This window comes from Apus apus, chromosome 4 (genome assembly GCF_020740795.1).
Source record: "Apus apus isolate bApuApu2 chromosome 4, bApuApu2.pri.cur, whole genome shotgun sequence".
In the NCBI taxonomy this organism is placed as follows: Eukaryota; Metazoa; Chordata; class Aves; order Apodiformes; family Apodidae; genus Apus; species Apus apus.
Genome location: NC_067285.1, coordinates 55,360,394 through 55,377,473, shown reverse-complemented (window position 1 = coordinate 55,377,473; position 17,080 = coordinate 55,360,394). Strand labels below are relative to the sequence as shown.

The following is a 17,080-nucleotide window of genomic DNA, read 5'->3' as shown; positions in this document are numbered from 1 at the left end:
AAGTAAAAAGGTAATATATTTGGAACCTAGCCAGAGATTAATAACATGTTTTTTAAATGACAGCTAAAGAACAAAGGCGGAGAAATTTCCTTTAAAAGCACATTATCTGAGGTATGTGTTGTAATACAGCACTCGAGTCTTGCACCAAAATATAACTGAAAAAATTAACTATTTAATATCTGAACTGTATATAATTAACTTCTTAGGTAGGAAAGGTAATTTGAGATTGTTTCAAGCGGTGTATAGAATGTAGAAAGTGTTTAATTTTAATTTTTAAATTATGCTCATGCATAATAAACTGAGTGAATATGAGGTGTAAATTAAGAAAATGTGTATTTGTACATTAGCATTATTACTACTAATGCATTTTGAAACTGAAAAGAAAATTACTACCGGTTATGTTTTCACAGTTGTTAAAGTTAATATTCTATTAAAAGTACTTGTCTGTTCTGTAGAATTCGTTCAGTGACGCAAGTCAACAATATTTTTCAGAGTGAGTGTAGATTAGTGGTATTACATTGTCAGCATGAAGTTGGTATCTGGTAGCACTGCAGGATGGATTAATCACAGGGGGTAGGGCATTTTTTGAATAACATGATTTGAGTACCTTTCAGTGAGCTGACAGTTTTTAGCTGTGATTGCAATGAACTACCAGGTTACAGCCTGTCTGGAGTAATTGAAGCACCTCATCAGAAACCCAGAAAGCATATTCTTCCTTATCAACCAGTTTGGTTCTTAGGCTTTGCAATACTATAGGCACAGGATTATTAATATGGCAGAAGAATATGTAACATACTGCTTGCCAACATTTAAAGGGGCATTTTTAATTTTGCGAACTATATGCTTGCGTATGTCACGTGGTCATTTGTTAACACCTCCAAATAAGAATACTGTGTTTTGCTGTATTTGATAATGGACATAGTGCTGCAGAAATCTGTTGTACCTGCCTGCGTTTTAAGGCTGTTAGGTTTCCTATTTGTGAATTAAATTACCCTGACAAATCGTGTTGCTTTTTTCTTATTCATGTATGTATATAAAAAAGCTGTGTTTTAACTTTGAAGTGATGAACTCTAACTGTGCTAACACTGGAACAGCAAGTGTAGGTGGTAATGTTAATAAGCGTAGTCAAAAACATGATCTGAGCACATGGATACGTTACTGAGCTAGTATCAAACAGACTAGCTCATTTCCTGGTACTGGTCAAGTCGTAAAATCTCAGGATCAAGGTAAGTTGTACAGCTCGTGCCATTTTTAGTGGCATTAGGATTTTGCTGCTATTGGTATCAGAGGTAGCTACGTTAACCCTGGGCTATCGTTAATACCCCTATACATTGCAGGTGTGTTGTAGACCTTTAGTTGTGCTATAGACATGCCAAGAGATAGTGGCCATACCATCGTGTCTATTCACTGTCATCTTGTTCTCCTCCTGGAAAGCCAGTCTTCGAGAGGGGTCTGAGGAAATGGAGATTTTCTGAGCTAGGTTTGCACAGTCTGGGTGTAGGTACATGGTGGAACTAGGGAAGGAGTCCCTAATGAGTAATGGCTGCTTCACTGTGCTTTCCAGCTAGTTAGACATGTAGCCTGTGTATCACTGAAAGCAGCCTTGGAGGTGCCAAAAAGCCCTGGTCTTTCATGTTTCCTCACCAACATTTCCAGCTAAGGCTTCCAGTGAAGGCATTAGATACATCTTCTAATGTGTGATGGACAGTGATGACTTTGTGGTTTAGGGGAGAGATGAGATGGGTTCAAAATAAAGTGATAAACTTCACCTGCTGCTACCAGTCCCTTCAGGCAAAGTTGTCCATTGCAAATACTTTATTTAATAGCAAGCAAGAATTGAAAACCAATTCTCATCATTTGCATTTTGGGCAACATAGCACTAGAACAGGCTTCCCAGAGGAGCATCTCTGGAAACATTCAAAACCTGTCTGATGTGTTCTAGTGTGATCTGCTCTAGGTGATCCTGCTCTAGCAGGGGGTTGGACTAAATGATATTATGAGGTCTTTCCAACCCTGACCATTCTGTGAATGTAGTTTCATTCTTTTTGTTCCCTAGCATAGTCTTTTGTTTTACTTCTGTGTGACTATAATTTTGTCCATTTTAGTTATGGCTTGTTACCTTCTGTAAAATTTCTGTCTAACTTGTTTTTATCATAGGAATATGTATAAACGCAGGAAATAACTGATTTGAAAAGTATGATAAGTGGATTGTTGTATGTAGCATCCCTGCTCTGTAAGGCTTTCAATTTAAGTATTTAAAGTTTGCAAAAATAAGCTTTGTTTGTTTTTTTTTTTTAAAAAAAAACCCACTGTAAAATTCATCTAGGCACACACCCTTGTCCCACTTGACTGTCGAGGCTTTTTATAAATTCTTGTTAGAAGAGTTTTTACTTTCTATAGTGTTTTTCTACAATGCTATATCTTCATTTTTCTACTTATGTTTTAACACAGAGGAATTGCTTGGAATGTCACTTCTAATTTTACCTGTCAGTGTAGTTTGCTACTTGATATAGCTAACAACAGATTTTTATTTCTGTCCGCCCCACCCCCAGCAACAAGCCTCCTGTTGTAAAACCCCTTTCATCATGACACACTTCCTCCCACCCACAGTGGTGCATCAAGATCTGCAGAAATGCAAAATCACTTTTTGAAAGCTTTTTTCTTCCCAGTCCAAAGAAAAATGGTAGGCTGAAGTCTGCAATAATGTGGTTAACACTTCCAGTTACAATGTAAGTTACAAATTTGGTGCAGATCAGTAGAAACACCAGAAAAAATGTGCCAACATAATCTCAAATACTGTGCATGCCCCTCACTGCTGTAGGATGCATTTTTGGTTTTTACACTTTTGAACTGTAAAAATGGTATTTTCTGCTTCATCAGAAAACTTCTCTTGGCAATTAATGCTTCAGATTGCTCATGAATCTGGAGCTAAGAACTTTAATGATGGTTGCCAGTTCAATATCATTAAACTTCCTTTACATTAAAAGGAGCTGCACACTTACATAAGTAGGAATAAGTTAGCAGATGCTACTCATGTCTTTTGGTATGACTAGTGTTTATTTCACTTTTAGGCATGGACTTCACAGAAACAGGAATGTCTTCTCTACTCTGGTTTGAAATTCATGCCAGTTACAATAGACAGTAGTGGATTTTAGTTAGACAGAAGAACTTTGGATTTACAGTAACTTACTGATAGTAAAGCTTGGCCAATTATTTGGACAAGTGAACTGAAAGGGTTTCTGCTAATTCTAGGGTTTGGGCACTCTTCTACTTGAACAGTGTTACTAGAATATTTAACTTAGATTTCTGAATAATTTGATTTTCTCCCCAAATAATTGTTTTAGAACACCTTTCTTCTCTGGGGTGTGGTGTGATGGGTTCTGCTGCCATAGACTTTGGTAGTATTTTAAGACACGTAATAATTCAAGGCCTAGTTGCTGTTTGGAATTTGGATTGAACCAAAGTTTTTGTATAACAATTATCCAAAATTACTAATGGTAGGAAGAAAAAAAACCTTGATATATTTGATTGTAACACATTACTGATTTTGATCCTATTTGTTATATATAAAGGCCAGATCACTAGAAGTTACCCTTTTATTAAAATCAAAAGTAGAAAAATAAAATAACTGGTAGTCCAAATAAGCTCATGTTATGCTCTTGAAGTAAGAAATTTTGGATCTCCTCAGATGCTGACAAAGCTGATCACTAGCAGATATGCATAATGGTTCCCTTGATTCTGATTTTGTCACTTCATTTGTAAATACATAGTTTTTTTAGCTTTTTGTGTGACAAACAGAGCACAGCTCATCTAAATGATGAAAAGGCTACAATAATAGTAATGCTGAGGCTTTTTTTCAGTTTTGTGTCAGGCTGTGAGAGATGTTTCATAAAAACATGTACTGTTCTGGCAGCATTATGCTCTTATCTTTTTCTTGTTTCCCTTCTTATTCCCTCTCACATACAGAAAAAGTAAATGTATATTCTCAGAACACTCTTCTTGATTGTGTGTCTTGGAAAAGCATTTGGAGTAATTTGAAGTTGCAGCATTCAAGCTTCTAGTGGTGTAGAGACTGTAGTAACTTGTTTCTAAAGAGACTTGTGCTGCACTATCTGCTGTCCTAAAATGCAGAAAGCTGGAAATACTCTGAACATTCCTCTTCTGTATTTGTAGTTACTGTTGCATGTCCGCTTCATTCTGAGAAAAACCTTCCTAACATAAATTATTAGTAATGATTTGATAATTATTGTTTGCTAACCAGCTGCCAGTTTGTTTGTATTACATGTATGCCTTTCACATACGAATCCAAACATCAAGCCTTTAAGTCTTGGCAACTATAGCAACCTATGTGGAAGCTGGGATTCTCTGTTCCTTGCCTTTCCAAATATCTGACTTGTCAGGAAGCTGTGCAACATGGAGTTGCTTCTCATTCTGTAATGACAGGCTTCTGCTTACTGCAGATATGTTTTGAAGGAAGTGTTAAGATTAGGGATTTGTCACATTTGCATGTTTCATCTGCGGTGCATGAATGTCAGCAGGTAGATGACAAGGAGAAAAGCTGTTAGAATTGGTTGACTATTTTTGGACAGAGACTGGATAGGAGCCTTTAACGCACTCACAGCCAAGTGTTAAATTGTCTCAGACCCTTGTTAACTTCTGAAATAAACCCCTTCTTTTGGTCATATCTTTTCTGAAAGATTGCCAGGTCTTGAAGCTGTATTATACACTTTTCAGGCGAGAGCTATCTGGGAGACTATATTGGTGTTTATATCTTGAAAATCTAAAGAATTATGATAGTTATCAGCATCCTTGCAGTGGATAACTCTTCCTAATTAGTCAGTTGTTTGTTTTTTGAACAATTATTTCCTGTTTTCCCAAGCTGAATTTAGCTCTTTCTCATGAAGACTTTTTATATTTTACTTTCCCTGTTAGAACCTCAAAGAATGTCTCACTCAATGGCACCTGAGAATTGCCTCTGGGTCACTATGCGTGCTCGACCTGCTGGATTCTATAAATAAAAAGCTCCCAATGTAGCACTAGCATTTCTCCCAAAACTGACTGCACTATTTCACTACTTTATCTCTCTCTGCTTTCTTTTTTCTTCTCTGCTTTCTTTTTTCTTCTCTGCTTTCTTTTTTCTTCTCTGCTTTCTTTTTTCTTCTCTGCTTTCTTTTTTCTTCTCTGCTTTCTTTTTTCTTCTCTGCTTTCTTTTTTCTTCTCTGCTTTCTTTTTTCTTCTCTGCTTTCTTTTTTCTTCTCTGCTTTCTTTTTTCTTCTCTGCTTTCTTTTTTCTTCTCTGCTTTCTTTTTTCTTCTCTGCTTTCTTTTTTCTTCTCTGCTTTCTTTTTTCTTCTCTGCTTTCTTTTTTCTTCTCTGCTTTCTTTTTTCTTCTCTGCTTTCTTTTTTCTTCTCTGCTTTCTTTTTTCTTCTCTGCTTTCTTTTTTCTTCTCTGCTTTCTTTTTTCTTCTCTGCTTTCTTTTTTCTTCTCTGCTTTCTTTTTTCTTCTCTGCTTTCTTTTTTCTTCTCTGCTTTCTTTTTTCTTCTCTGCTTTCTTTTTTCTTCTCTGCTTTCTTTTTTCTTCTCTGCTTTCTTTTTTCTTCTCTGCTTTCTTTTTTCTTCTCTGCTTTCTTTTTTCTTCTCTGCTTTCTTTTTTCTTCTCTGCTTTTCTTTTTTCTTCTCTGCTTTTCTGTCAGTTTGCTCTTCAGTCTACAGGACAAATACATCTGTTTTAGTCCACCCTGAATACTAATTTGAAGAAACCAATGTAGAAATGGTTTCTAGATAAGTCTGATTACTTTTTCATAGCCTATTAAACCTTTTCTCTTGATGTCTGATGTTTCAATATAACATCATGTGTTTTTTCCCTGTCCCTCTGTTTTATTTTAACCTTTTGTCACATTTGGATGTTGATTTGTGCTGTGATAACTGGGTTTGGAGTATTCATTTAATAAATGATGAAGGGTAAGAGAGAGGGAATGAATATAGGTTTTTCTCAAGGAAAATCTTGGTAGACTTTCTGAAGTGTTCCCTGTTTGTTACTTGTCAGTCTTACTGTAGTCTTGCAATCTTACTGTATTAAATTTTCACCTCTTTTCTCATGAAAGATGATGGCCTTACTTGATAAGTAAAGGGTCATTTTATGAGGAAGGACAACATCAAACCATCAATTAAAAAATTAATGTGAAACTCTTGGAAAAAAGTTTGAATCTGATTCTGGCAGGCCAAATAACACAGTATAAATGCACAGAAAGTGGTAGACAAGAAACTGGTATATATGAGACAGGTGTTACAAACATGAGCTTTTTTATTAAGTCATTCATTAAGTGTCAGATATGTCAGGCTTTTGGTAAAATTGGTCCACAATGTGAGAAATTTTTTGTCTGTAGGATCACTTGGAGTAAAGAAGTAACTTGAGGCAGGAATGTTAAAATAAAAATTCACATGAATCATTGAATCTTGCTGAAGTAGAGAATGAGCTCTGTGACATTCATATTGGAAACCTGCAGTGAGGAAGTGTATGGTGCATGTTCTAAGGGTTATTTGTTACCAGATGTTAGGGATAAAAAATAGATAATAAGTTTTAAGGGGGAAAAAAATATTAATTCTGAAGGAATGATTGATAGCTTCACTCTTCTGAAAAATGAGTCACACTTACTAAACTAGAAGTCTGCACTTTCTCTGCACAGCACTCACAGAAAATGATAGTGGTAATTTGTATCACATTGCAGTCTGCAATAGGTCCATATCACTTAATGTCATTTGAATTGCATAGCCAGAGACAACTCTCAAAGTTCCAAGTGACGATAAAGGAATCACTTTTAAATGAAAATTGAAGAGATATGCCTACTGCAAGATTGCATGTTATTTTGTTCATTTGAAAATATCCTCCTCTCTGAACAGAATTCAATGTTTTATTCAGCCTTACTAGTAAATATGGAAGTTGGAATGAGCTAGGCTTGCCTGATTTGCTTAGGAGTGAGGTGGCACCTAAACTTTTGTATGCCTTCAGTATGAAAAAAAAGTCTTAATTATTGAGTTCCTTTTTTCTTAGTTTCCTGCGTGGTCTGTTCTAACAGTTTATTCCTATTGTAACTCATTGTGCTGAAGTAGGATGGCACTGATCACTAATTAAAGAATTTCTGTATCCATCTGCCAAGAAACGATTATGCTTTGCTGTCTTTATGTCTGCATGTTGTGTTGGCTGTTAACAGCCAAACAGAAGGACTTCCCAGTCAGGTTCCAAATCCAAACATTTTGTCATCTTTGTCTCACAGAGTTCCGAAGCCTCTGAAGTGGTAATCCTGGAGCGCTGCTGGATTGTGGAGTTCAGGACTAAAACAGATGTTTCAATAGTTCTGAGTAAGTAAGACAAAGCTCAGGATGTTCACTGTGGATTGTTTTATTTCTGTCAACAAAATTGACAAAAAAACCCTGCAAACTACTCAGACACTGAAACCTTGCTAAAAACATAACTAAAATATATCCTGTTGTCTGTTAGATGCATACATCCAAATGCTTCTTGTTTCTGAATTCATACCTAAAAAGAAAATCCTAAGAGCTATTGTTTTACTTTTTCTAAAATCAAGCAAAAGTCTTAAGTCTTCTTTTTTCCCTCTGACAATAAATAGAAGTTTGATTTTCTAGCTTATTAGGTATAGTGTATGATATGGGTTTTATGTTCATGCATAACCAGTTCATTTTATTCTTGCATAATTGATCATTGCCAGCCTCCCTGTTAAATGAGGGGTTTCCTGTTTTTCTCATCTCCTATCAACTCTTAATTAATAAAATTTTTAAAAATAGGAAAAAAATAGTTATTGCATGGAAATCAGAATCATTATTTTAGTGGAAAGATTTTGTTTGGGGAAAAGACTGACACAGTTTTCTATGCAGTAACAACTCAAATAGCCATTGTGTTAGAAATTTTTCATGACATGGATTTTTTCTGATAGCGCTGCAGCGTATTCAAGTCTTTAGCTCAATTCGTCATTTTATGTTACTGTGATGGTGTAAGGGCAGTTTTGGTGGGCTAGTAAAACTAGCTACAGGGGAAAAAGGTTTGTCAACGTTTGACCCAGTTGGACAACAATGCTCTCGATCCCCTCCCCCTCCTACCCAGGTAGGGAAGGAGAGAGAGAAAAAAAAAAAAAAGACTTGTCTAGATTGAAAACTGAACCGTGCAACTTTATTTAGAAAATTAATATGTGATGTTAGAGTGTATATATATATATAGTGATTATACAAAAGTGTGGCAGAAACCTCTCACCTCCCCCCACCCCCAGCAACTCCCACAGCACTTCCCTCAGATGAGACAATTCCGAGGAATCCCGAAGCTGCTCCTGGAGAAGGCAGAGAGTTACGAGGGTCAGGAGGGCTTGGGGTCGATGGTCCGATGATGATGGGCAGGTGGTGTTGTCCCAGACGCCGGCCACGAACAAAAGAAAGAGGAAAAGAGAGAAAAAGGAAGGCAGATAGACAGGCAAGGCGAAGCGGCGAGAGAGCAAAGCAGGAAGGAAGGAAGTTTTCTTCTGTCATCTCCGACCTTCCCCCGAGCCTACGTAGATATATGGAATGGAATATCTCTGGCCAGTTTTGCTGTTCGTCTAACCCAGCCTCCCATGGGGGGGGGACCACAGATCCCCCCGTAGTGTCTGAGCCAGCAGAGCAAAGGCACGACCTTGAGAGCCCAGCAATTACAAAAACATTCCAGTGTCTTATCAACCTAGCAGAACACGCAGTTGCTAGTTGAAGAAAGCTCACTGAAATAAAAAAAAATCAGCAAAAGAAAAACTGGCTTCATCCTGGCTCAAACCAGGACAAGGTTATACTGCATTTTAGGGCTTGATGGCCAGCTTTACATGTAGTGTAAGTTCCTACCACTTTTAAATTATTATTCGTACTAAAGTGTCTAGTCCACTTCAAGGAAAATGTTGCATTAATTATGCCAACTTTTCTTCTTACCTGCTGAAGTGCTTATTACTGTTCTGTCACATTTGAGAAGGCAGTGACTTAAAATGTAGTAATTGTGGGTCTTATTTCCTGAGTCATATTCTTGGGAATAGCTTAAATGTTGCATCTTTAGTGATGAGATTACATCTTGTGTTCCTGATATTGAGGCACTGCATCAAAAAGGACTTTTCTAGATTTGGAAGCATTGCTTTGCCTAACAGCTAAATGATTACCATTGACTTGCAAATTGAGACTTTAATTATGCCCTTACTGATTCCAATTCTCTGATTGGAGTCATCAGCTTTATGAGGTGGTGGTGTTACAGTTTGGTTATAAATACAGTCATGTTAGTTCCCTTCTGGTACATCCTTTACAATGCTTGAGCATAATGCTGCTGAACTGAACCAAGAATATGATTGCAATTGCTGACAGGATTCTTTCAGTTAGCTTTGAAGCCTGCAAAGGGACAGTTTCTGTCACAGTGAGACTGGCAGAAAAGTCTAAAAGCTGGGGAAGCAGACAACAGTGAGTACTGAGTAAGCACTTCAGGCTGCCTATGGAGAAAAAAGGACTGTATATGTGTGGAGGAAGAAATATACTTGCATAGTTAGAAACAGAAATTACTACTTGAGAGATGGACTTCCTAAAACTAAGTTTGAAGATTAGTAGTGTGGTTAGAGGTAAGGGTGGAATTCTCACCTACCTCTGAAAACACATTAAAGCAGAGAAGAGGAAACAGTACAGAAAACTCCAGGTATGCAGAGCCAACAAATGTTGATGGGTTCCTGGGATGCAAGCAAAGGAATACAACAGAAAATAGAGTAAGAGACAAACAGGTAGAGGAGCAATGAATTTCAAACTTGGCTGTTTTCCTGAGCTGCAGAACAAGGACAAGAGCCAGGCTGATGATTTGTTGGATGGAAAAAGAAAGCCAGACTACTGTGAGGTATTAGAACAAAACTGATGACAAATGAAGATGATGTACAGTGCATTGAGTGAGGATAAAATGCCAAAAGAAATGAAATAATAATCCAAGTACGGAAGGAGAGAACAAAATTCAAAAAAACAGAAGGGGGAGAAAAGCAAATCTCAGGAACTAAGAAAGATCTTTCTCAGTGGAGGTCTCCAGCATTGAAAAACTAACTGCATTGTAAAAAAAGAATATATTCATTGGCCATAATTTGAGTAAAAAACAGCTCTAAAATGTGTATTTGGGAATTCAAAGGATTCAGGTGGAAGCAGAATAGGAGGACATAGCTGCTCATTATGTCAAATTCCAGGTGGAACAAGGAAAGCTGTGCCAGAACACAGGAGGCAGAGTTGATCTGTGGGATTTAAGCTGTGGTGTGGCTGAGCTAAGAAAGGACACTTTCTTCATCTTGCAGGCTGGGAGTTCAGCTTGAAACCATGTCTTGGGGAGGGGGGTGGGGGGGGGGTAGGGGGTGGTGTCTGGACTGAGTATTTGGCCAATTGTCTCCATCCATCTCTGAGTGGTGAGCTGAATCCTAGAAGACGTAAGAGTTGAGAAGTGGAGACTACATGGGATATTTAAGAAGAGAACATAATAAAAGGCAGTGGAGTAAACATGGAGGGAAAAAGAAGGAAGTTTTCGTGCAACATGTAGTGATACCATGGAGGTTATCATCACCTCAGGGTGGTGTGGACACTGAAACATAAGGGAGATATAGAAGAGGTCTGCCAGTGGCAGCAGGCAGTTGTGTTAGTGCAAGTGTCATGCTCCCAAAGCAGCCTAACTCAAAAGGTTTTTAAGCAGTCCACGGAAGTAAAGACAAGGACGTTTTAGGTGAACTATTGCTCTGTATGTGGCAGGTTGCTTCTATGTCCTTGAAACATGAGCTAGTTGCTGTTAGCAGAACAGGTCAGACAATGGTGTAGGATGGATCTGGTTGAATGTGGTAGTTCACTTGAGTGTGATTCACTCCTGACATCCCCAAAGGTTCAATAAGGAGAGCATTTTAACCCTTTTGTCCAAAAAGATCTTAAACCTGGAAACTGCTTCTGTGCACTGATGTTTGAACATTGCAGTGTTGACACTCTTGGCTTCTCCTAAGGAATAACTTAAACTTGCACCTTGTACAACATTAGGCAGGCATTATGGCCTCACCAGACCCAGAAGTATATAACTGTAGGTATTTAGACAGTAGCCTTGTCTCTGCTGGACCATGGAAACCCTGTTAAAGATGGTTACTCTGCTAGGGTGTGTTTGTTTGTTTGTTTTCATAAGATCAGTCTGTTTTGCCCATGATGGTAATTGGTAAGTGATCTCCCCATCTTTATCACAACCCATGAGCTTCTTCATCTTTTCTCCCCCAGCCCTGTTGAGGAGGGGAGGTATTTGAGGAGCTGGGTAGGTGGCTGGTAGCCAGTCAAGATCAACACACTGTAGGGAATTTGCATCAGGCACTTGGAAGAAAAGTGTTTTGTCTGCTTGCAGATGTGTCAGTGTTTGAGCAGAAAGTACAAAAAAGTAAGCTACGAGGAACAAAAATTTGTGATCAATATTGGTAGGTTTTGGTCACTGTTATATTTCTTGGGAATAGAGCAATTAGAGCTGTATGGCTGGATGTTTGAACCCCAAGAGCAATCTGAAGTTGACCACCGAGTTGTGTAGAGCCTTGTGTGGATCAGAGTGAAGCTCTGTCTGCCTCCTTTCCTCAGTGTGATGTTGTACAGCACAAAATTGCAAATGATCCCAAGAGACACAGGCACCATGATACAAAATCAAATGTGAAAGACAGCATTCAAGGACTGCCTTCTCTTGATCTACAAATCTCTTCTGTTTTTCAGAATAAAGTATTCCTTTAGGATTGCATTAATTCCAGTACTGTGTGTGGTCCCTTAGAACTAAGGAGGTCAGAGCTCTTAACACCTGAATAGGGCTGGTGAGACATGATAAGGAAGGAACAGAGGAAGAAAAAAGAGCTTTATTTGTAATGTCACAGTCATCTAAAACATGTTGCAGGGTATCAGGAAAAAAAAGAAAGGCCTGCATATAGGAATAACCTTAAGACAGCAAGGATTTCCATTTGCCATTTATAGTATGTAACCCACTTGGAACTTTTAATTTCCTTCAATAGTAGTGGCTTAGAAAGGCAGGTCAGTGTCTTTCCCTGTTTGAGAGATGGAATAACTGAGGCATATTCTACAGTTACTTTACAGACCTAGGTAGGCACTAAAGATTTCTGAATCCTGCCTAGTTTAAGTTAAACTGATGGTCCAGCCAGTGATGCAATCAACTTCCTTTCAGCAAAATCAGTCTACTGCTTTACAAAGGCCATGCTTAGTACTTATGGTGAATGCTGCCCTGTTTCTGTTCGGTGACCTTGAGATACCAGTGTGGTATTTAAATACTTGTGTAGCCTGCCTTGCTTACAGCATAGGTGTGGTATTTTTTAATGAAAGGGGAGAAGCAATATGGCGTGTATGAAACGCCTGCAGGTATTACAAGAAACAAAATGTTATACTTCAGTCGTCAACCATGGGTATCATGTTGTATTAATTTCTGATACCTCAGGCTCTATGTGAGCTTCTGCAGAGACTTAAATGGAGATTATAGTGGTAAGTTATATAAGTTTATTGCAGCATTGCAAAAGGAAAAAAAAAACAAAACTGAAGATAAAATTTTTAATTAAATTCTTTATCTTTGATTGAAAATGTAACTTCCAAAGGAAGATTAATGTAGCATCATGAGTAACCATAGGATGATTTAATCACTACTAATTTGAACATGAAATGCATCAGCATATAGAATTCAGTCAGCTTTGTGAATTAAAAGCCTCTGATGTCTGTATTAGAAATATCCTGCGGATGTAATTTACGTATCAAAGCTTCCATTCTACTTTTGTTACAGCATATGGTGTTTAGCTGTGACAGTGTTTTATATTTTAGAGTGGCAGTGGCTCATTGATATTCTCAGCCATTTTTCACTGCTGAGGTAGCAACTAAGAATTACTTTTTACTAGTTTGTGTGAAAAGAGATAGCCTTTAACCTTTTTGAACTCTTTACTTTGCATATTGGTATAGGAGGTAGAAATAATGATCCTCTAGAAAAGGAGAGGCTGTCATCCTGGACAATGACCATGCATTTTGTACTTGTTTTTTATTTAAATCCTGCCAGTAATTTCTTTTATATTCTGTTGAACATGATTTCATGCTTATATCTCATGAAAATAAAGCAAGCCGAAGAGTATCTGTCTTCCTGTCACTTTTACATGTGTAGTAAAGTAAAACAATAAAGCCTTCTTAAGAAAAAAAAAGAAAGCTTTAAACAGAAGTGCTTTCTCCCTACCCTTGGAATGTGTTTGGTTTATAATTTATATTTTAAATGCCTTTTCATAAAACTGCAGCCTTCTGAAAGACAAGGGTCAACTCCAGTAAATTTCAATGCTTCTTTTGGTGACTCATTTACTTATTTCTGGCTTCACAGAAACCCAGATTTCTGTGTAAGAGGTTATGATTAAATGTACAATTAAGTACACATTAAAAATTAAGACGGACATAATTAAGACATTTTTAACAATAAATAAAATTGAAATATCAAAGTAGTTGCAGAGAAAAGAAGCAACTGCTACTGTTAAACTAAAGAACTTGGGAATTTTAAGTATTATTTCAAAACAATGGGAACAAAATAAGTTATGTGAGGGTGATGGAACTAATACCAAAATACACTTCTGACTTGAGACAATTGGGTTAGAACAGAAAAGGCTTTCCAGCACCACTGGGGATCTCTCAGCTTCTTGTTGTGCTATTTCCTTATTTTATAGCAGTCCTGCTTGAACAGGGGAGTGGGTTCTTTATTTGAGGTGTAGAAGTTCTGTCAGACCATAACATTCTGTGGTGGCTTCTGTGCGAGAAAGTCTTTCTGAGATCACACTTCATAACTAGATGTTGTTGAACAGAGTCCTTCTCAGAACAGGCTTTATGAACAGACATGTTTACTGCTTCCTCAGCTCTTGCTTCCAGTTCAATCGCTCATACTGAAATAAGGGAAAGAAGAAAGGTGGGTAAACTGCTGGAGGGGCCAGTAAGCACCTGTTATTTGAGGTGTCTTCACTGAAGAAGGTGCCAGTAAAGCCCCTGGACAACATTAGCTTTCCATAATGTCAATGTGAATGATGTCTATTTCTGCCCACTTTATGCATTGAGGGTTGAGAAGTCAAGGGAACTTTGAACTTGGTTATACACTGTGGAAGTTGAGCAGGATCTAGACTACAAAACTTTCCCTCAAGATGTGTGTGTGACAAGCCTGCTGGCCAAGTGGACGTGTGTTTGTATGTTCCCAGGTGCCACATCCACCAGAATTCTCTGCTACAGAATTTGTTCCTGCAAATTTCACCAATGATGCCTTGGTGTTAATTTGCTTTTGCTGCATTATCTAAGTTACAGTTACATTATCCAAGGCTCTGTGCTAACATTTAGAGTCCACTCCATGCCTTAGGATTAGTAATATTTTGTCTTTTATTTCCCCTCCTGAGGCTGGTAGCTGTGACGATTAGTTTATTTACAACTGGATAGTTTAAAACTGAACTACAGTAGAGATATGAGGCAAAAGATTTTGACGGTTATTTACTTTAATTACAGACTGGTGTTTAGTGGCAGATACAAAAGAATATGTCTGACTTCACACATGTTTACATTTGCTCTTATAATAACGTAACTAGACTATACTATTCAGAGTACTCTTGCTTCTAAGCAGTCTGCTAGGTTCAAGGAAACAAGTAAGGTCTATGGGAAAAAAGCTGAAGACAAAGTTGTGCAAAATATTGATTTAGATAGTGATTTCAATTAGATACATATAAAACTACTGTCAGGACAAACGCTGTCAAGTTACTGTAGGTTACATCGACATCATGATGTCTGATCTTGGAATCTTTCCCTTTCTGTTTTTTTTAGTTGTTTTGTTTTGTTTTGTTTTTTTAAGTTTATGTAAGCTATCGAAAGGTCCTAGGTTGGTTCTTCTAGCTATGTAGACCTTCTTCAGTTCAAGATGAAAAAGAACTACAGAACTACATACCAATTTTATTTGCATTTAGGGCTACTAAGGTGAATGTCTTGGAAAGAAAACCATGCTTTTTAACTTTGTGAATATCTTCCCTGGGTTTATGCCGCTGAACTGGAAACTCAACTGGGGATGTCCAGCACTAGGATGAAAATTACTGATCTTCTATTGCAGATTTCCAAGTAGATTGAAAATTTTCTTGGTTTTGTATATTCTTAGACCTTACGTGTTCTCTTATTTAAAAATTGTATCAGCAAAACTAGGAATGCATACCAGATAAAGAACTGGTCTCATTGAAGTCAATAGTAAATGTTCTCAAAGGGTCAAGATGTTTTTCCAAAACTATTTCATGGTAACTCATCTCAGCAATAATGGAGATGATATAAAAAAGCATTCTTGTGTACTTGTATTCTACATTAACTCCTTAAAAGCTGTTGTCCATCCATGAAATACTCTCATGGATGTTTCAATACAATATAATTCTGCTGATATGTCCACCATTCATTTGAGGCCTTCATTACATTTGTGCATCTGTTAGTTTTATTTTCAGAAAGACTCTTTTCAGCTAAGTTTTGTCCTCCTACTGAAACTTGGAATTAAGTGTTTGAGCTTGTTAAGGTTTACTGTATGTATTTGTTTTAAAACAATAGTGAACATAATTGCCTGGGAGATAAGGGCAAAGCGATGATCATCTTTTACATAAATAAACCTGCATGCTCCTTTATTGCAACAGACATATTTGCCAATGTGCAGTTTGGAAACTATTTTTTTCTAGTATGTAAACTTGTACATAAACATTACATGCACTGAAACCCTATAGGAAACACATAACTGTTGGATCTGCAATATAAAACTTTCCACCTTTGTAGTGACTAATATTTTTCAGATATTTTCATAAGCTCTTCAGAATTTAACTTCTCTGCCAGGGTACTCCAATGGTCTAAATATAGGAGACTGTAGTGTTTTGAAGTGATAGTTTGAAATTCATTTCCAGATCTCAAAACTGGCACCTGTTAGATCAGAATACAGTGAATTATGCCCACTCCTACTTCAATTCACTACCCATTTCTGATTCCGTGCTATTAAGGGTGATTCAGTATGCCTTTTGTGTTTGGCAGTCTGATTTCCACAGCTAAGAGGTAAGTATAAATAGCATGATTTCAATTGCAAAACATTGATTTCCTCCCAAAGCAGATGTTTTTTATCTAGCTAGTGATAGGATATTTCAGGCAAGATCACTGTTCCTATTTACATTCAAAAATAGAGCAAAAAGAAAACATTACCTTGATACATTTGTGTTTTGATTGTTGTGTTGGTTTGTTTGTCTAACAGTCTTTCCTTTGCTAAGGTATCTTGGATATCCAAACTGCTTCTGTTAAAATTCTGTGCTTTTAAAGGCTGAATGGTACAAGCAGGTATTTTGCATGCCTGTAATTTGTTTTTTTGTTAACTAGAATGACTACTGGTTAATTTTTTTTCTTGGTGCTCTTTGACTACATGCCTCTTTGTTCCTTTCCTTTTTCCACTGATTGTTCCAAAATTCTATGAAATTAAAATGAACTTATGAAGCATTGGGGGCAGTGACAGAAGGGAGTAGACAACTCAGATATTCCAGATCTTGCTGCAGGAACAGAACAGTTACTAGCTATTACTAGTCTTCTGGAAGGTTACGGCCTGCGTGGCTCATATGCAGAGCAGATGAGAGCTTATGGCTGAAACCTTTGTCTCTAAACTCATCGTTGACAAAAAGGCTCAGCTTGTTCAGATTTGGTCACTCAAGACAAGTATGTATTTATGTGTAAAAAAGGATTTGATGAAAGCCTGCAGCTCCCTCAGATTTTGAATATTCTTATCTCAGGAATGTAATACTTATTTTTGACTGAGCACCAGGGGTAGAGGAAAGGGTTTGAATCCTTATTAGCATTTCTTAAATTGCCAGTGAAGCCAGAAAGATGTTCCCCCACTTCCTGTTCTTCTTCCCGGTCTTTCCTCATGAATTCTATAGTCCAAGTGGTATGTGAAATCTTAATCTAGCGGCTGCAGCCACACAGATTTCCACAGATCCACCCCCAAACAGAAAAACCTGCCCCACCTCTACAGGGATTGCACCAGCA

General features: G+C 37.5%; 1 protein-coding gene across 3 annotated transcripts in view; it reads left to right on the top strand.

Moving 5' to 3' along the window:
* INPP4B (inositol polyphosphate-4-phosphatase type II B) overlaps nt 1–17,080 on the top strand; it is a 346,588-nt gene that overhangs the window by 104,107 nt on the left and 225,401 nt on the right. For all 3 annotated transcript variants that reach the window (XM_051617089.1, XM_051617087.1, XM_051617090.1), the window contains one exon: nt 7,273–7,357. In XM_051617089.1, the coding sequence (XP_051473049.1) occupies nt 7,273–7,357 (85 nt within the window). The remainder of the gene's footprint in view (nt 1–7,272; nt 7,358–17,080) is intronic.